This window comes from Typopeltis vanoorti, chromosome 13 (genome assembly GCF_054136105.1).
Source record: "Typopeltis vanoorti isolate ZY-2024b chromosome 13, IOZ_Tvanoo_1.0, whole genome shotgun sequence".
In the NCBI taxonomy this organism is placed as follows: Eukaryota; Metazoa; Arthropoda; class Arachnida; order Uropygi; family Thelyphonidae; genus Typopeltis; species Typopeltis vanoorti.
This window is the reverse complement of record NC_143561.1, coordinates 29,479,082-29,501,708: the sequence shown is the minus strand read 5'-3', so window position 1 is coordinate 29,501,708 and position 22,627 is coordinate 29,479,082. Positions and strand designations below refer to the sequence as shown.

Here is a 22,627-nt window from a genome sequence, read left to right as displayed (position 1 = left end):
ACAGCAGAAATTGCTACAAACAAAAATTTATTCCCTGAAACTCATGTGTAAGTAAAATTGTTATTTTTTAATAAATATTCTTGTAATTTTTAATGAATATTGTTAAGTAGTTATGTATCTAATTATCGGCCTCTCTCGCATTCAAAGCACCAGTACGTGCCGTTGCAGGTCATACGCATTTATTCGTTTACTAACAAGCGAGAGCGGTGAACGCTCCGATTCTGATCTGCGCACCGCTTTGAATAATAGGCTATATCTTCGGGGAATTTTTCGAATTTCTTGATAAAAAGTTAGGAACAGATTTTTAAAAGTACATACTTTCAGAAAATAATATTAAAAAATCGATTCTTTTGATCCTCTAAATAGTACTGCCTCCTTAAAACTATCAAAAACTTACAAATTAGCAAAAAGAAAATGCCATAGAGGAAATACCTGACGTGATAGAGAAAAACGGGTTTCATATTTGAAATCAGCACACCCAAATTAGTAAAAAACAAGTCTCATATAAAAGTCAGCAAAGATTGTGTTGGACTGTGTAATCTTTTCATTCCAAAATGCATAACGTTAAACTTGGCCACGTTAAACTGATAGACATTCTTCTTAGCCCATACTGTTAGTCTAAAGAAGTCGTTCTGCAAGATCTCCACATCATCCTTATTAACTGTTTTTCTATCCGGTTGTACATCATCAGCAAATAATTGAATATTTCCCCTCAAAAAAATTCCTATAACATTACTGGCAGTGGCCCTGAGTACAGAGCCCTGTGGCACACCGCTAGTCACACACTTTCTCCTGTACTCAACTCCTCCACAACTTACTCTCTGATGTCTATCCATTAGCCATCTTTTATCCAAGCCCATTCGCTTGGATAAAATTTAATCAAGCCCATTCGCTCCTGTTAATGTAATACAGTTCACTGCGGTGCCCTGTCGAATGTTTTTGCAAAATCTAGCAGTAGCATTACGTAACCATTCCCCTTATCCAATTCAGCTGTTACCTAATTATAAAAAGTGAGTACATTACTGTGACATGACTTAACCTTCAAAAAACCATGCTTCCCCACATAAAGTCATCATCGTATGTTACGCTTTTGCGCAGGCCTACACATTTTACCACGTAAGCTTCCGTAACCGATAATCCCGTGGAATAGGTTGGTTGCTCCTTATTTTCGGAGGTATCCCATGTCTGTCGAAGCGTGTGTTCACGGGGCAGGTTTGTCTGCTTTGCGGGAGGGAAAAACCCCAGGATAAACTGGGGGAAAAAACCTGCTGCCCACGCCCAAGACAGACCGGCTAACTTGGCTATGGCTGAGAAAGATCTTTAAGCTCCTCACGTTCCACATAAAGTATCCATTCGTGAATCTTGCTTTTAGACAACATCTCCAATACCTGGACCAACGATAAGCACCGGAGGTGCTTATCGTTGCTACGACTGTCTGGAGCTTCCTTTATGCAATGGAATTATTTTCCCCTCTTTCCACTTCCGTGAGACTCTACCAGAGCTGCGACTCAAATTAAACAATCTAATCAAAGGGGTTGTCAGTACCCCAGCACATTCTCGTAATATACGACTTGATATCCCATCTAATTCCATAGCTGTGTTCATATCAAGGTTCTATAAGACCGCGTACACCTCTACTTCGTGCACGGGCGTTTTAATATCAGTCCTTGTCACATCTGTTACTCCAATATCTCCACGTGGATGATAGACCTTCGGATTATCTTTCGCTCGGTCAGCTAATTTCATCTCGTACTCTGTTTTTTTTTTTTTTTGCCTTCCTTACCATACCAGTCATCCTGTTGGCTTGCTTTATACTGCTCATGAGACTGCCCATCATATTTCTCTTTAAATGTCTTCGACAAGCCTTTCTTTTATTAGCAACTCATATTTAATTGCGATAATGGCAGCGTTTTTCCTCCCAGAGTTCGGGGTTTTTCATCCAGCAGAACAGGGAAATCGGCAGAAGAACACACGCAATTAACAGATAGCCTTATAAGGTACGGCTGTCTGTTAATTGCTTGCTTAGTTTGCAGTTTGCTTCAGTCAATTCCGAACAAAAGTAGCGACACAACCTAAACAATGCTCAGATTCCACTTAGCGAGAATCAGCGCGAGGTGAACAAACTACAATTTTGCACTCCTCAGATCAGGCGGTATCGTTTCGATATTATGCCATCCCAGAGTATCATCCAATCTATTAAGTGTAATGCAGGTGTTATGTTATTATAGAATAATTCTTATGGTTGATTACGATAATATTAATGATGAGAATGACGTCAATGGCATCATTAATATCCACGAATGCAGATTAAATATCTTAGTGTAAGCTACAGTACTAAATTTAATAATTCTGAATTATTTTTATTGTATTGTTTTATTATTCTGAATTGCTCGAGAAATTTTAGTAAACATCCAAAGAAAACAAATTTCTGTAAAATTCGAAACGCCAGGGGTGTGTGTGTGTGTGTGTGTGTGTGTGTGATTTTTTTAACTTTTAAACCAGAGTGATCTAAAACATTCGTATATATTTTGGGAAATGCAGTTAAAGTTAATTTTGTGAATAAAAACAGAGAAAAATAAATCAACTCATGTTCAATGCGATTTAATTCGAATACAAATTGTTCGTTTAAGACATTTACAATACAGCGGATTGTTAGATTTTAAAATAACCGTCCATTATTCTCGTATTACAATTTTTTTTTATCTTAATTGCCGTTCTTTAGCAGAAATCGCAATGTAAATTCCTGTATTAAGATGAAAAATAAATTTATACAAAAGCATTTCTTGCTTTTGCATAAATGTCCGAACAGAAAAGCCAATAAAACGTACTTTTGATAGATGATAACTGTCGGAATTAGAAACGTAAATGGAAAGTCAAGGAAATGTAACCTAATTTAGAATCAATATTTCGAAATTGAAATTGCATGCCTTTATTAAATATATTCCGCGAAAAATATCTAATTTTAATGTACATGTCTGCAAATGTAATTACGTGGCATAAACAGAATTGAAGTAAAGCTGTAAAAGTGCGCCCTCTTGCGGTAGAAGATTGCCTACAGGAAGAAAAGCACGAAGTAGATGAAGAAAAGTACAGATCAATTACAAAAGGAGATTTAGTGTAGTTACAATGAAGAATATTAGAGTCTTATTCAGAAGAAAGAAAAATGCATTTAAAGGAAAACAGAGAAATTGTTATTTGATGAATCAGTAATTTCAGTCTTAGTGCGTGTGGAGAATACTCAATACTACCAGAGATGCATGAATAAATGGAATATTTGCATCTTCTAAAATGTATAGGTGTAGTTAATGAAACCAGTCTAATTAAAGGCGTTTTTAAATAACTTAAAAGGCATAATTTAAAATTAATTGCTTTTATGGGGAAAAAAAACCTATTATGCACATAATAACGGTTTATATTCCTTTCTTAGTCTTCAGGTTAATTGGAAAATGAACACTAAGAAAAATGGTCTCTGAATTATCATTATTAATATTATAATTTATTATGATAAAATGAAAAAAAAATAATAATAAAAACAATAATGCATTTAATATTCATAAAAAGTTATTTTAAAATATTAGTAATTATTAAAGTAAAATAAAGTATACTTAACTTTTTCTTTGAACACCGTTCTATATTATAATTAATTATATTTAAATTGGTATTAGAAAAGGGCAATAGATGTCGAGTTAATCGACCGTGAGGTGCGATGATTAATACCCTTGGAGGGTAATGGATGGCAATGCTGTAGCCAATGAAGTTCTAATTGAGGCTTGGCTATTGCTATTCCTGCCATGATCAGAGCCTTGATGATAGCTCAATAACACCTTATCCCCACACTGTCCTCTACAGATAACGGGGAAGATGAAAAGCATTCTTGCTTCGCCCCTTTAAGCCAGTCCTTATAAGGATAAGGACTACTTTTTGTGTGTAGTAACAGGTTGTACTGAGGCATTGAATAGAAACAACTGATGAAGAGTTATTATATAATATAATAGTGATAAAATACCTAACAGATAACTGATGAAAGTACGCGCATTCTGCATGATTTTATTGTATTTCTAAAAACAAATCATTTCCATAGGAGAAGAAATCATTAAACTATAAAAACAACAAAATTCTGAGTCTCATAAAAGTGCAGGCATGTCCATATTTCATATCACAATAGACATTGTCAATCTTTTTTTTTTCCGGTAATAGCTGCCCATTTATTCCGGTTGATGGGACGAATTATCGCGATGTTGCTTTATCTCTCCTGTCAACCAGTTGTTAAATGATAAAATCTTCGCAATAACGAAATTTACGTCAATCAATAGAATGCATCGGTCGTACAATCATGTGAGACTTAACGGACAAGAAACACAACCACTCTAGCTTAGTCTCGTCGATAAAATACAAGATTATCGAAGCTTTTTTTCTAGAATCTCTTGAGCTCACGAGCTAGAAATAATACTTCGTGAAACAAACGTCGCTAGGCCGTTCATAAAATAATGTGAAAAAAAAAGTTATGAAGCGGAAAAAGATTGAGAGAGAAATGAGAAGAACAAAAGAAAGTGGAATGAAAAACAAGAGAAAGAGAGAGAGAGAGAGACAGAGAGAGAGAGAGATCTATATACGAGCTAAAGATGCTAATGGGATGTTAAAGGCATTTTGTTTATTAATTATCTTGAAAAGGGTAAAACAATATCTGGGGAATATTATTCCGATCTTTTAACCAGAATAGACGAAAAAATTCGTGAGAAAAGACCTAGTTTGCAGAAGAAAAAATCATCTTTCATCAGGACAATGCACCTCCCCACAAAGGTGTTTTGACAATGGGAAAATTAAGATATCTGCAATCTGCACTATGAATTGTTGGAACATTCATCGTATTCTCCAGATTTGGCTCCCTCTGACTTCTATCTCTTCCCAAAACTAAAACTCTTCCTCGCTGGTCAGCGTTTTTCTTCGAATCAAGAGGTGATTGCAGCTGTAAAGAGGTATTTTGTAGATCTTACTGAGAACCACTACAGGGATGGGATAAAGGCGCTGGAGTATCACTGGAATAAATGTATTAGTCTTAAGGGAGATTAAGTTGAAAAATAAAACTAATTTTGAAATTATAAATTCGTTTTTTCATTGTTAGACGCAGAAATTTTCAGACTACCTAGAGAGAGAGAGAGAGAGAGAGTGTGTGTGTGTGTGTATGAGTGAGTGAGTGAGAGAGAGAGAGAGATGTGTGAAGCCTCTGTGGCTAAGTTAGTATAGACGAAGCCCTTCTTGAGGAACCTTTATCTGGTCTCTTTCTACTAAAGATGAGTTAGAAGTGGAGGGTTTTTTCTCGGGTTTTTCATCCCTCAAAACAGGCAAATCGTTCCTGTGAACACACATGGCTACAGACAGGGCCAACCACCTTAACCTCGAGGCGGTTGTGAAGTCCACAGTAAAGAATCTCAATGGGTTTTTTTATATAAAAAAGCTTAATATAATAATCATAATTTATATATAATTCTACTAAACCATCCATTAAAAGAGAACGGGAGAAACAAAAAAAAAAAGCAAAATTAAGTGAAAGGATGAGATGTAAAACTTATACACAAGATAATTCAAAAACTGAGCTTGACTCGCATCTGAACGTCAACGATGTCTTTTTAAAAGACCCACTCCTATAACCCTCTCAACTCCCATTTTAAAAACTTGAGTGCATAGTCGTGACGCAATGCAGACTCGAGTCTACATCGTCTGGACTTGACACCTGCGCGCAACATCGGATTGTTTTGAAAAAATGAAAGGGAAACCACACGACTAAGTCTTTGTCAGAGCTCCCATTATTTCTTACTTCCTGCCTTTCGATGCAGAGAGAGCCATTATCATCCTCTTTCTATTATAGGAAGCAAGGAATTCTACTAAACCATCCATTAAGCGAGTGAGTCGAACTCGAATGCTTTTCTATGGACAATAAGATTCGTCTCCTGACTTCGAGGCACCCGCTGATACTGCATCACATGAACTGAACAATGAAAAAGTACAAAGAAGGAAGACAAGATCCAATCAATAGGGATTCTTCCTTTAATATCTCATTCAACATACAGATAGCCAGTGAATGATAGATATTCGAACGGTCTGTGTACACTTCTGAAAACATATTCTTCTTGCACAACAAACAGAGGAAAATGCGAATGTACAAAATTACAATTCGCGATCAATCGCTGAATTTATTTTCTTTTGGCTTGATTATATTCTTATTATTACAGACATAGAAGTCTGCTTGTCATGTTTTTGTATCCAGTTTGTTATTGATTTTGCTTATTTTTCAGTTATTTGTATATTTCATTGTTGCAATTGTTGATTATATTTCTGTTGCCATAGCAACAATATTTTTATTATATTATAATTATTGGATTTCTATTTAATTGATTCGTTTGTTTTTGTAACTTGTCTAAGACCTTTTTATTTACCGAATTTTTTACGATTATTAATAATACCCGTATTTAAGAGTACCTTTCTAGTTACTGTTATCTTACTATCTTGACCCGTATTATAAAGTAAACAATTTAAACGTTAAACAGAACTACATAATTGTCGTTGCGAAGATTTGTTATTGAGTAATGTAGACGGGCTTGAACTATCTGTTTACAATCACCACAAGACAGCTAGAGAGATAATGGAAAAAAAAAAAATAGTGTCTGGAACTTTCCACACATTGCATGCTCATTTATGTCATGCACAATGGATCGTAAGAAAGAAACTGGCAGGTTGCATTTTTTTTAGTAATGATGCCAATTACTGTAATGCGGTATAAGAAAGACTATTTTAAATTTTAACCAGCACGCCATATGATTCATGCACTCGGCAACAGTTTGAGACGTGTAGATATTATTGGCGACCTTCAGATTTATATTGTCTGTCTACTCCTGTAATTAATCAATATCACCGTGAAGGTTAAAGGAAGTCACTTTTCAGATGATGTCTCGTTATCTTAGAATAATGAATATAACAGGATATCCCAAATGGTCGATTGCAATGATTTATTGGGTTTCTCCTTATGATGGTTTACATTGTTGTAGTGCATACTATAATAAAAGTTTTTTTTTATTAAATTTCTTCTGATGGTCTATACTTTTTTTTAACACCGAGATGGTCTTTGGAGTTTTTGTCATAAGAATGGAAATGGTCGCGAATTCAGACTATTCACTATTTGAAATTAACATTTAATGCGTCTATAAGGTACATAGTTACGACACGTTTTTTTTTTTTTTTTTCCTTCAGCCGTCAATGATAGGAATCAATCTTTGGCACAAGCAAGCAAATAAGATGTTTTTTTGTTGGTTTATTTTGTTTGGAAGAAATTCAATTTAATCCTGCAACTTATACAAAGTGACTGTAGAACACACGGGCATATACAAATAATACCAGTTAGCATTAGGAACATCGTTCCTAACATTAGAGATTTTATCAAAATGGCGAATATTTCCTTTGGGTATAAAAAAAGCATTGGATTTTTATTTTTTTATAATTCTTATTCAGTGTTCTCCTTAAAATTCAAATCGCAAATTATAATTTTTTAAAAAAATTTGCTATCCATTTCTATTTTTCAAATATACAATTTATAGACCTTTCTTTGTAAAATACGAGACTTTTTAAGGGGAAAGTACCTCTGATTTCAACTTGAGTAGCATTTATTGACTTTGGAGATACCCTGATTACACTCGATTTCCGATGCACAAAATTTGAAAGTCGAATTTGGTTGCATATAGTTCAAAGCTGTTCGTGTAATTAGTAGCAGCAAGTTAGTTCGTGTGTGTTATAGTCGAATTACTTACAAGTCAACATATTCATTAAGTACAATTCACATCCATTAATCGATGTTCAATACGTATGTGTGATTATGAACACAAATCCTTTATCCTTATAAGGACTGGCTTAAAGGGGCGAAGCAAGAATGCTTTTCATCTTCCCCGTTATCTATAGAGGACAGTGTAGGGATAAGGTGTTATTGAGCAATTAAAGCTCTGATCATGGCAGGAGGGTAACAGCAATAGCCGAGCCTCAGTTAGAGCTTCATTGGCTACAGCATTGCCATCCATTACCCTCCAAGGGTATTGGATTGAATGAATCAATCACCGACTATGTAAGTAAAGGTGAAATCTCAAAAATACGGACGATCTCTACGCCACTCCATAGTGGGCGAAAGACCGTCCTAATCTCAGCGTTGGTTCCACTCAGTGACGGGCTCCCCGACCACTGAGCAGAACCGCTCATATTCCGACGAAAATAATTCATTCACCGGCAAGTACCCCTCAGCGGGCCGTGCCGGAGAACACTTTCCCCGGAGACTCAAAGTGCTCCCTTAGGGCAAAACCTAAGAGAGCGAACTCATTTACCCAGGATAACAGCAACAGCCGAACGTCAGTTAAACTTCATTGGTTCAGCATTGCCATCCGTTACCCTATATGGGCATCTCACATAAAATCAAACACCGCATCTCACGGTCGATTGATTCCTTCCTGACGTACGAACATTAACATTAACATTTCTGGCTAGATGGGTGAAGCAAAATTGCTTTTCATATTCCCCTTTGTCTTGTAATGGTAGGACTTTAAATGGAATGTTTGTGAGCTTTATGCTCGCCCATTGAGGGCAGTGAAGTTAGTTGTGTTCAGCTGAACTTAAGATAGACTTTGGTCTTTTATATTTGTTGATTTCTTCTTCATTATATTCCGAGGCTTCCTTGATTAAAGGGTTTGGGTGGTTACTTGTCTTGGTAAAGAACTTCTCAGCTAGATTTTTGAGAAGGGAAGAGATATAAGGGATATTAACTTCTCTATGGATCTGGGTGTTTCTTATGTACCAGGGGGCATCCAGAATCATCCTCAGGCTCTTATTCTGTAATCTCTGAAGTTTTAGAATGTTTGAATTTGCGGTGTGGCTCCAAGCTGGGGATGCGTAAGTGATAACCGGTCTAATTGCCATCTTGTAGATTGTTAATTTTGTTTGCATATCCAGTTTACTTTTTCTGTTGATCATAGGGAAGAGCTGTGCTAAGACGTTGGATGTCTTAGAGGTAATGTAACTAATATGTTTGCTGAATAGGAGTTTACTATCAAGAATCACTCCAAGATATTTAACTTCAGTCTGCCATGGAATCTTTACTCCCAATAAATAAATATCCTCCATGGTGTGAATTTTCTTTCTAGTGAACAGTATGGCTGAGCTTTTCTGGGGGTTAACTTGGATCCTCCAGTCTGCCATCCATTTTTCTAAGGTGTGTATGCTATTTTGTAATCTTTTAGTTGCCAGTTTTGGGCTCAGTGATCTTGCCATCAGTGCAGTATCATCTGCATATAATGCAGTGAATGTTGTTCTTGGGTTCAGAGGGATGTCTGCTACATATATTGAAAACAGTAGAGGTGCCAGAAGAGATCCTTGAGGTACGCCTGCCGAGATCCTGCGTCTGGTCGAAACCGTTTCGCCTACCCTGACCTGCATGTATCTGTCTTTCAGGTAAGAATGTATTACCTTTATTAGCCTGACTGGAAAATTAAATTTTATCAGTTTGTAGAGAAGACCTTGATGCCATACTTTATCAAACGCCTTCTCTGCGTCGATGAAGATGGCAACTGTATTGAGTTTCCAGTTGAAACCTTTAGTAATAATTTCTACCAGCCGGTGCACTTGTTGGGATGTACTATGGGCCCTACGGAAGCCGAACTGTTCATTAGGCAAAATTCCTAACTTATCTGTTTCTGCTTGGAATCTTGAGAGGATCACTTTCTCTGTTATCTTTCCGAGGCAGGATAATAGGCTTATGGGTCTGTAGCTTTCAGGTAGGTGAGCATTTTTTCCTGGCTTCTTCAGTGGCATGATTGTGGCTGTTTTCCATGTAGAAGGGAAATGCTGGAATCTAAAGATGGCATTTGTAATGTTGACGAGATGGACTATGGCCTTTCTTGGAAGTAGTTTTATTATTCTATTAGTTATGCCATCCGGTCCTGGGGCTTTTTTATTGTTTAGATGGGAGATGATATTTATCATTTCTGTTGGATTAGTAGGAGTGATAAGTTCTGAGTTGACATTGTTCTGTCTTAAGGTTGACCTAACATGACGATGAATCTTGTATATAAGGTTGATATTTAAATTAGTATACGATGGGTTGCACTGAGATTCTAGATTATCTACTATTGCCTCGGCTTTCTCTTCATCTTTGTGAACTGTTCCTTTCTTGGTTTGGATAGGGGGTATGAGTTGTTTTTTGGTGCGGATTGCTTTTAAGAATTTCCATACAGAATGATCATCAATGTTAATGTTGGTCAATTTGGTTTCCCATTGTTAGTTTCTGTGTTTTTGAAGAGCTTCTCGGACCTGCCTGTTTAGATTGTTCAATACTTTTTTATCTTGTGGGGCTCTGGTATTGTGGTATCTCTTCCTGGCTCTATTTTTTGCTCTGATTAGATCCATGATTTCTTCAGGGATTCGGTTAGTTGGGTTGAAGGCAGTGGATTGTCTGACTGATTCAATTGCTTTCTGAATTTGTATAGTTAAGTTATTTATTGCTGTGTCAATCTCTTCCTTTTTACTGATATTGGGTACCGGACCAATATGATCAGGAAGAACCTTGGCTAACTTGTCCCATGGTATGAATGTGTGCAGAGGAGAGAATTGATCTGATGAACCTAGATTAAGCACTATTGGACTGTGGTCAGAAGATAATTCGTTGACTGATTCCAATTTGTATTGGTATCTTAAATTTTTAAAGATGACAATGTCCAGCACATCCGAGCCACCCGAAGGGCTGAAATGGGTGGGCTCAGTAGGGCCGGTCACTACAATAGAGTTGATCATTGCATAGTTGAAAAGTGTGTGACCTTTGGTATTAGTAGATGAGCTGTACCAAGATGTGTGTTTTGAGTTGAAATCTCCTGCTATTATTACGGAGTCATTTGGACTAAGTATGGAGTCCAGATCTGTTGTCAGCAGAGGAATGCTTGGAGGGTTATATGCAGCATAGATCTTGAGACTCCCGGCATTGAAGGTATGCACCTCCACACCAGTCACCTCCAGGTTTACTGTTTTGGGCTTGTCTATTGTGTTATGATTTAAATAACTCTTAATATATATGGCTGTGCCTCCGCCTCTTGTGCCAATTCTGTCGTTTCTATACATAGTATATCCACGGATTTTTGGGTTATTAGCTGGTCTTAGGTGTGTTTCACCAATCAAGATGATATCTGCACTGAGACGAGTTGAAAATTCTTTTAGTTCCAATATCTTGTTCATTAGTCCATTAGCGTTCCATGCTATTATCTTAAGAGCTTTTGGTTTGAATTTATTATTCATGACAGATGGCTGTTATAATGTTTTGAGTGCTTTGCAGGAATCTTTTTCTGGAAGATGTTGATGGGCATGTCTTGCTGAATTCTTGCAGCATAGTGGCAAGTGAGGCTGTTAAGACAGATGTTATGTTGGAGCATTCTAGCTCGGGAGATGTAGGAGGCTTAGTTCTTGCAGCTTCAGCATATGTTTTGTCCCTGGTTGTTCCTTCTTGTGAGGTAGAAGGCAAGGTGTTTCGGACTGGAAGACCATTTGTTTGGATGCTTGAAACATTGTTACGTGGCGGAGAAAGATTGACTTTTATTGTTCCTCGGTTTTTTGGATTGGAAAGGCATCCCTTATAGTTGGCGGGGTGAGGTCCTCTGCAGTTTGCACAGCATGCTGGAGTTGTGCGAGGTTTGGTGCAAGAGATGGTCTGGTGTCCCTCGCCGCACTTCAAGCACCTGTAGGCTGCCTTACATAATTTTTGAGCATGTCCAAATCTTTGGCATCTATGACACTGACCTGCAGATGCTCTTTTCCTTAGAGGCTCAGTTGTAATTTTGAGACCGCATACTACAGTCAGTTCATAGATCTGCTTTTGTGTGTTGTTTATTTCTACCAGCACCAAAGGCATTGGTCTTTTGTCTGCTCTGAGCATTCTGCTCACTTTAACTGGGGACAGGCCCTGTCTGGAGAGATCAGTGGACACTTCTTCAGGAGTGATACCTTCAGCTATCCCACGTAGAACAACTTTCCGGTTCTTTTCGCTAGGTAAAGTGAAGGTGTGGTATGGGACGCTAGCATTGTCCATAAATCTGGTCATCTGTCTGTAATCCGAGACAGTAGAGGGTTGTATTTTAACTCCTTCATCTGTATTTTTAGCCCATGAGAATGAGATATTTTGTTCTCTTAGGGCTGATGTGAAAGGGATCCATTTTTCTTTATCCCTTAATATGACTGGTGGTATCTTTTCTTTAGGACCATTGAGTACTTCTATCCCTGTTGTTTTGGGTTCTTCCACACTGGTAGAGATTTTCCTCTTCTTTTTCACCAGTTGGAACTCTGTATCAGTTTCCAAGGAATGATAATTACTGTCTTGGGATGTGGCATCTTCCACACTTGGGGAGTGTGCTAAATCTGATTGCGTCTGAGTTGTGGGCTCTTCAATCATGTCAACCATATTATCCTCTGTGACAGCTGTGGGAGGGAATATGTCAAAGAGCTTGACTTTTCCTGGCCAATTTTCACTCAGCAGCTTTCCCAGTCTGAGGAATTCAAAATAAACTTCTTCGAATTTGGCCTCATTCAGAAGTTTTGCCATGACAATAATTGGAAATGTGTTAAGTCAAGGATGGAGAAAGAGTAGAGATTGCTCTGGTGTTCCGAGCAGGTAAAAGTAATCCTGTGGACTTTTGAGGGTCCACTAGCAAATCCCGTAGACACCCTAAGGTGTCTACCAGCAATAAGATGTCGCGATATAAAATACAGCAATGGCGATACTAACGGCAGTAGGCCTAGCGTATCGCCCTTATAACTTCAATTGACTTACCTGGATGGAAAATAAATAAAGTGCCTGTTTATGGCAGTAAGCAATTAACTGAAATTACTGATGAATACGCATAAATCACTAAATCATAACCGTCAAATTCACAATTCACCATCAATAATACACGACACTAAACACTACCACGCGAGCCGCCATCTTGAATTCTAACGTAACATTAACATTTCTGGCTAGATGGGTGAAGCAAAATTGCTTTTCATATTCCCCTTTGTCTTTTAATGGTAGGACTTTAAATGGAATGTTTGTGAGCTTTATGCTCGCCCATTGAGGGCAGTGAAGTTAGTTGTGTTCAGCTGAACTTAAGATAGACTTTGGTCTTTTATATTTGTTGATTTCTTCTTCATTATATTCCGAGGCTTCCTTGATTAAAGAGTTTGGGTGGTTACTTGTCTTGGTAAAGAACTTCTCAGCTAGATTTTTGAGAAGGGAAGAGATATAAGGGATATTAACTTCTCTATGGATCTGGGTGTTTCTTATGTACCAGGGGGCATCCAGAATCATCCTCAGGCTCTTATTCTGTAATCTCTGAAGTTTTAGAATGTTTGAATTTGCGGTGTGGCTCCAAGCTGGGGATGCGTAAGTGATAACCGGTCTAATTGCCATCTTGTAGATTGTTAATTTTGTTTGCATATCCAGTTTACTTTTTCTGTTGATCATAGGGAAGAACTGTGCTAAGACGTTGGATGTCTTAGAGGTAATGTAACTAATATGTTTGCTGAATAGGAGTTTACTATCAAGAATCACTCCAAGATATTTAACTTCAGTCTGCCATGGAATCTTTACTCCCAATAAATAAATATCCTCCATGGTGTGAATTTTCTTTCTAGTGAACAGTATGGCTGAGCTTTTCTGGGGGTTAACTTGGATCCTCCAGTCTGCCATCCATTTTTATAAGGTGTGTATGCTATTTTGTAATCTTTTAGTTGCCAGTTTTGGGCTCAGTGATCTTGCCATCAGTGCAGTATCATCTGCATATAATGCAGTGAATGTTGTTCTTGGGTTCAGAGGGATGTCTGCTACATATATTGAAAACAGTAGAGGCGCCAGAAGAGATCCTTGAGGTACGCCTGCCGAGATCCTGCGTCTGGTCGAAACCGTTTCGCCTACCCTGACCTGCATGTATCTGTCTTTCAGGTAAGAATGTATTACCTTTATTAGCCTGACTGGAAAATTAAATTTTATCAGTTTGTAGAGAAGACCTTGATGCCATACTTTATCAAACGCCTTCTCTGCGTCGATGAAGATGGCAACTGTATTGAGTTTCCAGTTGAAACCTTTAGTAATAATTTCTACCAGCCGGTGCACTTGTTGGGATGTACTATGGGCCCTACGGAAGCCGAACTGTTCATTAGGCAAAATTCCTAACTTATCTGTTTCTGCTTGGAATCTTGAGAGGATCACTTTCTCTGTTATCTTTCCGAGGCAGGATAATAGGCTTATGGGTCTGTAGCTTTCAGGTAGGTGAGCATTTTTTCCTGGCTTCTTCAGTGGCATGATTGTGGCTGTTTTCCATGTAGAAGGGAAATGCTGGAATCTAAAGATGGCATTTGTAATGTTAACGAGATGGACTATGGCCTTTCTTGGAAGTAGTTTTATTATTCTATTAGTTATGCCATCCGGTCCTGGGGAATTCTAACGTAGATTTCAATTTCTCGTATCATGACCCTATATATAAAATATTTAATGGTGTGGAAAACTTATTAAAATTTAATCCTGCATAAAATTTATGCAGGATTAAATAAATAACTTTTAAATAAAGTCAATTATTTAAACTAAAAACAAATTTAGTTTAAATAATTAAAATAAAATTTATAGAATTTTCTTAGATTTAATTCATAAATATTTTCTTTTCTTATGAATTAATATTTCTTATGAAATATTTTCTTTTCATGTGAATTTACCATTCGTATTTTATAAATTTTCCAATGCGCATGCTCATGTTTTTGATTCATTGGCCATGCGCGAATTCCGTCCAATAGATTGCGTGCACTTACTTACCCAGGTAGATGATTATAAAACACAGATAGATGAAGAAAGCGTTAAATTGGAGTTGAAAATGGGTAAAAAAAAATAATAAATGAAACACAGTAAGAATTTTAATGAAGAACGAAGATGGTGTGATATAGAGTGATAGCCAAAACACTTCTAATTTAAGAAAAGACAGTGAAAGAATTAAGAAGAGAAATAAGATGTCACGCAAGTACGTTTGGCTGTCATAGCAATACAGTTTGTATCCAGGAGCCAAGATGCAAAATGAAACATTCCTAAAGATGGGTTGCTTTTTTTATTGTTGTTTTTAATTTGCTCAAGACAATGGGATACAATGGATAAAGGAAGGAGGGATTTTGCCCTCTCAGCGATGGGCAACAGATAAAGAATTTTTAAATAAATAGGTTGACAGCTGAGACTTGTTAGAATTCTTTCGTCTTTGAGAAACTATTTCTCTCTGTAAAGAAAATTTCAAATTCTTTGCTTTTAAAATAAGCGAAGAATTTTTATCGACATTGTGTCAAAATTCTTAAGTATTCTTTCTAGTGTGACACTGAGAGAAACGTACAAACAAGCTGGATCGAAAAAGAGAGAGAGAGAGAGAGAGAGAGAGAGAGAGAGAGAGAGAGAGAGAGAGAGAGAGAGAGAGAGAGAGAGAGAGAGAGAGAAATGCTAACAATTTATTCTGTTCCTTACATATTCATCAACATTTCTGTTACCTAATGTATAAGATATACGCTTTCTAGCAAGAGGAATTTATAAAAATGACAGAGAGAAGAATCTTAGGGGATGGAGATATCGCATGCTTGTCGAAGAAAACTTTCTTACATTTCTCACACATAACTTCACTCACCTGTAGAGATTCATCCTCTTGAAGAACAGGATGGCATTGAGAATAATCTGATCTAGTTGCCCATGTACCGTTATCAAAGCATTCTCGACTGGCATTTTCTGTCATAACAAAAAAAAAAAGAAAAAGAAAAAGAAAATTCAATTCAAACTATTGAGAAAAAAAATAAATAAAAACATTGGATAACGTCCAAAAATTTGTATACAAAAATATTTCTTAATAAATTTCAAGTACTGTTGCTAATGAAATATGTATCACTTACTCCCTACTGGCATTATGCCAATACTGAAGGATATGAATTCACTTTTGGCATAATGCCAGCAACAGAATAAATAACAATTACTCAAGTCTTTACGAACTGATTGAAATGAAATCGTCTTACTAAAATGGAATAATAATAATAAATATATTTCAGAATATGTTGAAGATTCCCTTAAATATTTGTACTGTATTCTTCCATGTAAATTTGAGTGAAAAATATTCAGAGTAATGGCAATTTGAATTTTTCTGAAATATTTAAAACAACATTAAAAACAATATTCGAAACTACAGAACTACCTACAGTGCCATCTACTGGCCAACAGGTAACTTTCTTCCGTAGCTCAAATCAGTATCAACGAAGCTTGAAAAGAACTGGATTCGAATCCCATCGTAGATGGGATTCGAATGCGAAGACCTTTCTTTATCAGGGCTTTCCAACTGAAGTTAAGTTAGCAGATAGACAGAAGTGGCAGGGTTTATACTCCCGGAATCTTGGATTTTTTTTCATTTCCGCGAAACAGGAAATTATTAATTATTGGCTATTTATATTTGAATACAATACTGAGATTCAGATAAATAAAAATAGTTGGACAAATAAAAAACAAACCACATTAACAATGAATTGAGTTTAACGAGTCAGTAAGGGGAGATTTCCCCCTCCCTCCAAGTGGTTATGAAATATGCTATTTGTTCTAGAAAGACATCAAAAGACCACACTGAAAGTCAGGAGTTCCTTTTTTTTTTATAAAAAAATATCCTCTCAATTAGCATTGAAAATGAATTTCAACACGCTTTTGTCATTCATTCATAAAAGTGTTATCTTCAGTGCTCTGGTACAAAAATGTTTATAATGTAAGACAGATGATTCATTTAGTCGGATAATTAAAAGTACTTTGGTACAAGTGTTACATCATTTATCACATTCTTCCACCTGAATTTCCTCGAGTGTTTTCGATATGCAACCAAAATATGAAATGTAAAGTTACGACAGCTTATACAGAAAAGAGTCACTTAGTTTGTCTTTAGTAGCTATTCAAAGAATGCATAATTAGTATTCCGTGTAGTAATTAATGAAGCTAATTATAGACGGGGGAAGAGTTCATTATCCATCATCGTATTAATTTTGAAAGCAGCTGTTATGTTCTTATCTAGTTTGTTTACAGGGCATCATAATAATTATCTCGAAAACGGAAAAACTGCTTTCAAAGTTCAGAAATCTCGGTTGTTCTCTTATACAAAAGACTGAAATGGACAACACTGCGTAATTAAAAATAAATACAAGCGGAAGTGGCTCCGCCTATTGATAGGGGAAAAAAATGAAAAAAATGTCATAATGCTTTTGCGAATGTGACGCCGCCTATCGGAAGTATAAAAACGACGAAATACTCTTAAAAAAAAAGGTTTTTATGCCAACGGTGTCGCCGCCTAGTGGAAAAAAAAATGTCATAAATAAAACAATAATAATTATTACAGATCTGACACTTGCATAGAAGTTGTTATTCTTTTTTTATGTCAATGTGCGCGTGAAATTAGTCAAGAAATTCACAGAAGAAAATCCAGAATTGTTCGATGTTGTAAGAGAAGATATAAACATGTTTTATTGGTTCTGCGGGATGTTTCATTGAAGTCTTATCGGTTATTATTATTTTCAATTCTTTTCTGTGGATCTCAAAAGATTTTATCGTAATTAAAGTTCCTTTCAGTGTTTTCCTACAACTCTTCTCTGCACTGCTGAAAAAGAGTTTCGAATAGAAAAACATGAAATCCCCGGATGTTAATTACTTTTCTATAGCCACGAAGTTAACTCTGTTCCCTAGGTATTTAGTATGTGTTTAGTAACCAATGTTTTTGTTCGATTACTTATTCACTCTTTTTTCCAGGTATTTTTAATCGCGATTTCCAATAATAGAGTTCAAGGCAAGGCTCCTGAAACTTTGGTTGGTTAAAACAAAATCCCAATAGATTATTTTTTATTTATAAGTTCGGCAATAATGACATTTTCCGTTACAAACTCAGTCGCTTCAATTAATATCTGTCGACAGTGCAATTTTATAGAAAAGATTTCTCTTGAGACTCAGTGCAAAGATAATTGTCAGCATCTCGGAGATAACAGAAGATAGAGTGACACTTGGTTGGTAGTTTGGCGGAGGGTGATGGAAGTGGAAATGGCTAGAGTAAAAGGTTTCCTTTTTTTCTTGACATCTGATTGACTTTTGAGATGTGAGACCGTTTCTTTTATTTCCAAAAGAATATTAGACATTCAGGAAGTGTCCCGGATGTTCGCGACATGTCAAGGAAGAGATCAGAATACATTTTTTTTTTATTTGAATCTATCTGACTGAAGATTTATTTGCTCATTCAATACGCTTGAAGTCAATATCAGTTAAAATGAAAAGTTTTAGATGTAGTAGTTTTTTTTTTTTTTAACTCCGAAAAAAAGGAAATAATGAATCAAACGAACGTGGGATGTGTACCACAAATGAGTTGCAGATTTATTTATCCAAACCGAACTCGAACATTCACTTTTTTTTCTAAATCAACCTAAGGAAATCAAAAATTGTGCACTCTTATAAAATCAGAGTTTGGACATTATAAATAGCTAAACATCAGATTAGGAATTAATTTAAAAATGGTCGAACGAAATTGGCTGGTCTTTATGTATATTTAAATTTGCTCTAACTCACCTTCATTTGAAAAATTTCTTTTTTGCTTTTCAACTCAAATGTTTTTCCCGCAACAAGACAAACAAACCGTCCAAAAGAACGCACATCTAACAGACATAATACACTGGTCTCGTAACCATAGTTACTTCAATCACAATTTCAAAAGAACCCAGTCCAACTGAACTCGAAGGTCATTTCGTTTATATAACTCACCTTCTTAGCTTGGTAAAACAAATTATTGAAATATGGAAGGATGGTGCCATCCCCACAGAAATATTTTATTCACTGAGACTTCTCCCAATTGTTTGCTTTCTTCAAACCGTCCAACAGTTTAGAATAATTTCATATTCAATTTCAGAGAATATGCAGTCTCAAAGTACTCCAAATGGTGAGTGAACTCATCAAATCAATTTGGTCTTCGGTTCAGTTAAAAAAAACAATAAATATACATTTAGGTATAATTTTGCATAATTGAAAGACTACAAATAATCAGATTGGAAATAAAATTGAGCTATGCCTGCAGAGCAATGGATAGAAAAAAGCGAATCTAATAGATGCTTGCGCGTTGTTTTGAATACTTTTGTATGCTTCTAGTTTCCTGTTATTTTGCATACTTCTAGCATTTGGACGAATTTTTATCGTAAAAATACCTCTAAATATCCCATCTCTTAAAATTCTACGTTGGCATCTTCCTATTTCTATTTAAAGATTTTTATCTGTTAGTTAAATATTAGACGTTAACGATGCAGTGGTATTTTTAGCAATCTACTAATTACAAGTTATATAATTCGTCATTTCCATCTACCTAGAAGATTGGCTATTAGATCATGACGTCATTACTATGAATGATTAATTCTAAGGCTCTAAATAGAAGGTACGCTTACTTGCCGCCATTTTGGATCTAGGGTCGCCCACAGTCGCATTCGTTCGAACTCTTGATTTTTTCGACTTTATAGCGAAATGGGAGGTTGTTCTGCTCCACATTGTATATATGCATGTGTGTGTGTGTGTGTATATATATATGTGTATGTATATATATATATAAACATAAATAAGTTATAAATTATCATTGACCTGCTTGCTTTTTAAAAGTTGAAATATAAGAAAAATCTTATGAACTTGCACATACAGTACATATATTGGAAATACTGTTACATACAGTACATATATTGGAAATACTGTTACGGGGGGGAATCTATTACACAGATTCCCCCCGTATATGTATATGTATGTATGTATGTATGTGTATATATATATATACGGGGGGAATCTATTACACAGATTCCCCCCCGTATATGTATATGTATGTATGTATGTGTATATGTGTGTGTGTGTGTGTGTGTGTGTGTGTGTGTGTGTGTGTGTGTGTGTGTGTGTGTGTGTATAAACATAAATTGCTTATAAATTATCATTGTTTCAAAGATAATTACGAGTCATATGTCTAGTTTTGTTTTATTTTATTATTAATATTATTACATGACACCTCCATGGAATCCCAGGACTTTCAGTTCCGTATTTTAAAGTAGGATTTAGACAACGCAGAATTTCTAAAATTAATAACAGTAATTAAATTAAGGGGATATTAGATCCCACATTGTTTTAAAACCGAATAAGAAATTCAAAGAGTGGAATCAGAGAGTTTCATGCCGAATATAGTATATATATATATATATATATATATATATATATATATATATATATATATATATATATATATATATATATATATATATATATATATATATATAGTATAAAAAACTATAAAAGTATCAGCGAATACTAGCGTGAGCTGAATGCAAGTAGTTCCTAGAACGTAGTACAAACACGGGCAACTCGTTGCAAAGGTGGGGAAAGTTCTGATCACTATTCTTTGGTATTTACCATAATGTAAAAACACATTTCCTAGGAAATGTATGCTGTTATTACATTATGGTAGGGAGGTCACTACCCAGGCCGGTTTCAGCCTTTATTGAGGCTTCATCAGTGAGTAGCTACATTATGGTATATATATATATATATATATATATATATATATATATATATATATATATATATATATATATATATATATATATATATATATATATATATATATATATATGTGTGTGTGTGTATATATACCATAATGTAGCTATATATATACACACCTTTTTGGACAACTCATATAGCAGAGTATATAAGTTCTTTTCGCTGTACCCTTTGGTATTAATAATTAGGTCTACCTACTCACTGATGAGACCCCGATGAGGGTGGAAACCGGTGCGGGGAGGATCTGGCTTTGAGAGGCTCCAAAGGTGAGCCAATGCTGAGAAGTTCTTCTCGGTGACGGGGTGAGCCTGTCATCGAGTGGAACAACGCTGAGTTGGGCGATCTTTCGGGATCGTCTTATTTTTAGAGCCCGCTTTACCTATACATAAGGCTAAAACCGGTCTGGGTAGTGACCTCCCTACCATAATGTAATAACAGCATACATTTCCTAGAAAATGTGTTTTTACATTATGGTAAATACCAAGAATACGGATCAGAACTTTCCTCACCTTTGCAACGAGTTGCCAGTGTTTGTACTACGTTCTAGGACTACTTGCATTCAGCTCACGCTAGTATTCGCCGATACTTTTATAGTTTTTTATACTATATATATATATATAGTAATGTTTATATCGCCGAAATGAAGCCTGTTTGGCTCTATTGAAGTAAATTAATAACAGTATTTTATCAAAATTGCTAATTCATATAAAGCAGTACAACCAATAATAAAGAACATGGGAAGTCTTTTCTTTACGAATTCACGGAAAACGAATGCTTATGAACGTTATACAGACACTTCTATTTACTGATAAATGATACGAGCTATAACCGCCAAGATAGCTCCAAAATGGCGGCAAGTATGGGGGGGGGGGCGATCTGTGTAATAGAATAACAGTATTTCCAATATATGTACTGTATGCAAGTTGATAAGATTTTTCTTATATTTCAATATGAACTTTTAAAAAGCAGGCAGGTCAATGATAATTTATAACTTATTTATGTTTATATATATATATACATATATACAATTTGGAGCAGAACAACTTCCCATTTCGCTATAAAGTCGAAAAAATCAAGAGCTCGAACGAATGCGACTGTGGGCGACCCTACATCCAAAATGGTGGCAAGTAAGCGTACCTTCTATTTAGAGCCTTAATTAATTCCGTTTCAGACTAGAGGGCGCCAGTGATTGTTGACATCTGCTGATATGAATAAAGCAAATTGATTAATTGTTGTAGTTTAACCAGTGATCTTAACAACAGCGCGATTATAATTATCGATTAAATTTGCGTTCATTTTACTCTTGATAAGTTTTTAACAGAGTTGTTATTAATCCAATGTTTTAAAAATAAATAAATATACTTACGGGAGGCGTCATATTGAACTCCATTGAGCTCTTCGAAACAAGCAATTGACGCTGTAAATCCAGCAGGAGTGGTCGGCCAGCAAGACAGTCCATCCCATGTATAATTGCAATTCACCGCTTGGCCTGTAAAAATATAAGGAAATGATTGCAATAATAAAAAGATACATTTAGTGATAGCATTCTTGCACAATGAATTCATTTATTATGCCTAAGGTAGCTTGAAAAGCTATATGTTTGGTTTCGTCTGGAGTAGGGTTTTATGCAAAAAATAAAAATAAATAAATAAATAAATAAATAAATTTAATCTTAACTCACCCATGGTATACTAATGTAATTTACATTTACAATCATTCGTGAGTGGGAGTAAAAAATAGCTTCTGTTCTGTTCTATTTTTCGAGTGAAAACCAAGTTGAAAAATCTTATAAAGATTTTTGCATCCCAAAGAGTATTCAAACGAAGGTTTTTTTTAAACAAAAGGCATCTCAGTTATCGAGTCCGTAATAATCTGTATACTGCAGACAAGACCCATCTAAAAGATGGTGAACAACCGGGTTTAAAATTTTCATGTTACTTTTTTACAGTTTATCAAAAAAGTATTATATTTCTATAAGAATAA

General features: G+C 35.7%; 1 protein-coding gene across 1 annotated transcript in view; it reads right to left on the bottom strand.

Annotated features, from left to right (window-relative positions):
* The window catches only part of LOC150100020 (diuretic hormone receptor-like), a 335,961-nt gene that overhangs the window by 136,304 nt on the left and 177,030 nt on the right, over window positions 1-22,627 (bottom strand). The window contains exons 3-4 of the mRNA XM_090403216.1: window positions 22,011-22,133; window positions 15,696-15,793 (exon numbers count right to left, since the gene is read on the bottom strand). Of these exons, the coding sequence (XP_090259342.1) occupies window positions 15,696-15,793; window positions 22,011-22,133 (221 nt within the window). The remainder of the gene's footprint in view (window positions 1-15,695; window positions 15,794-22,010; window positions 22,134-22,627) is intronic.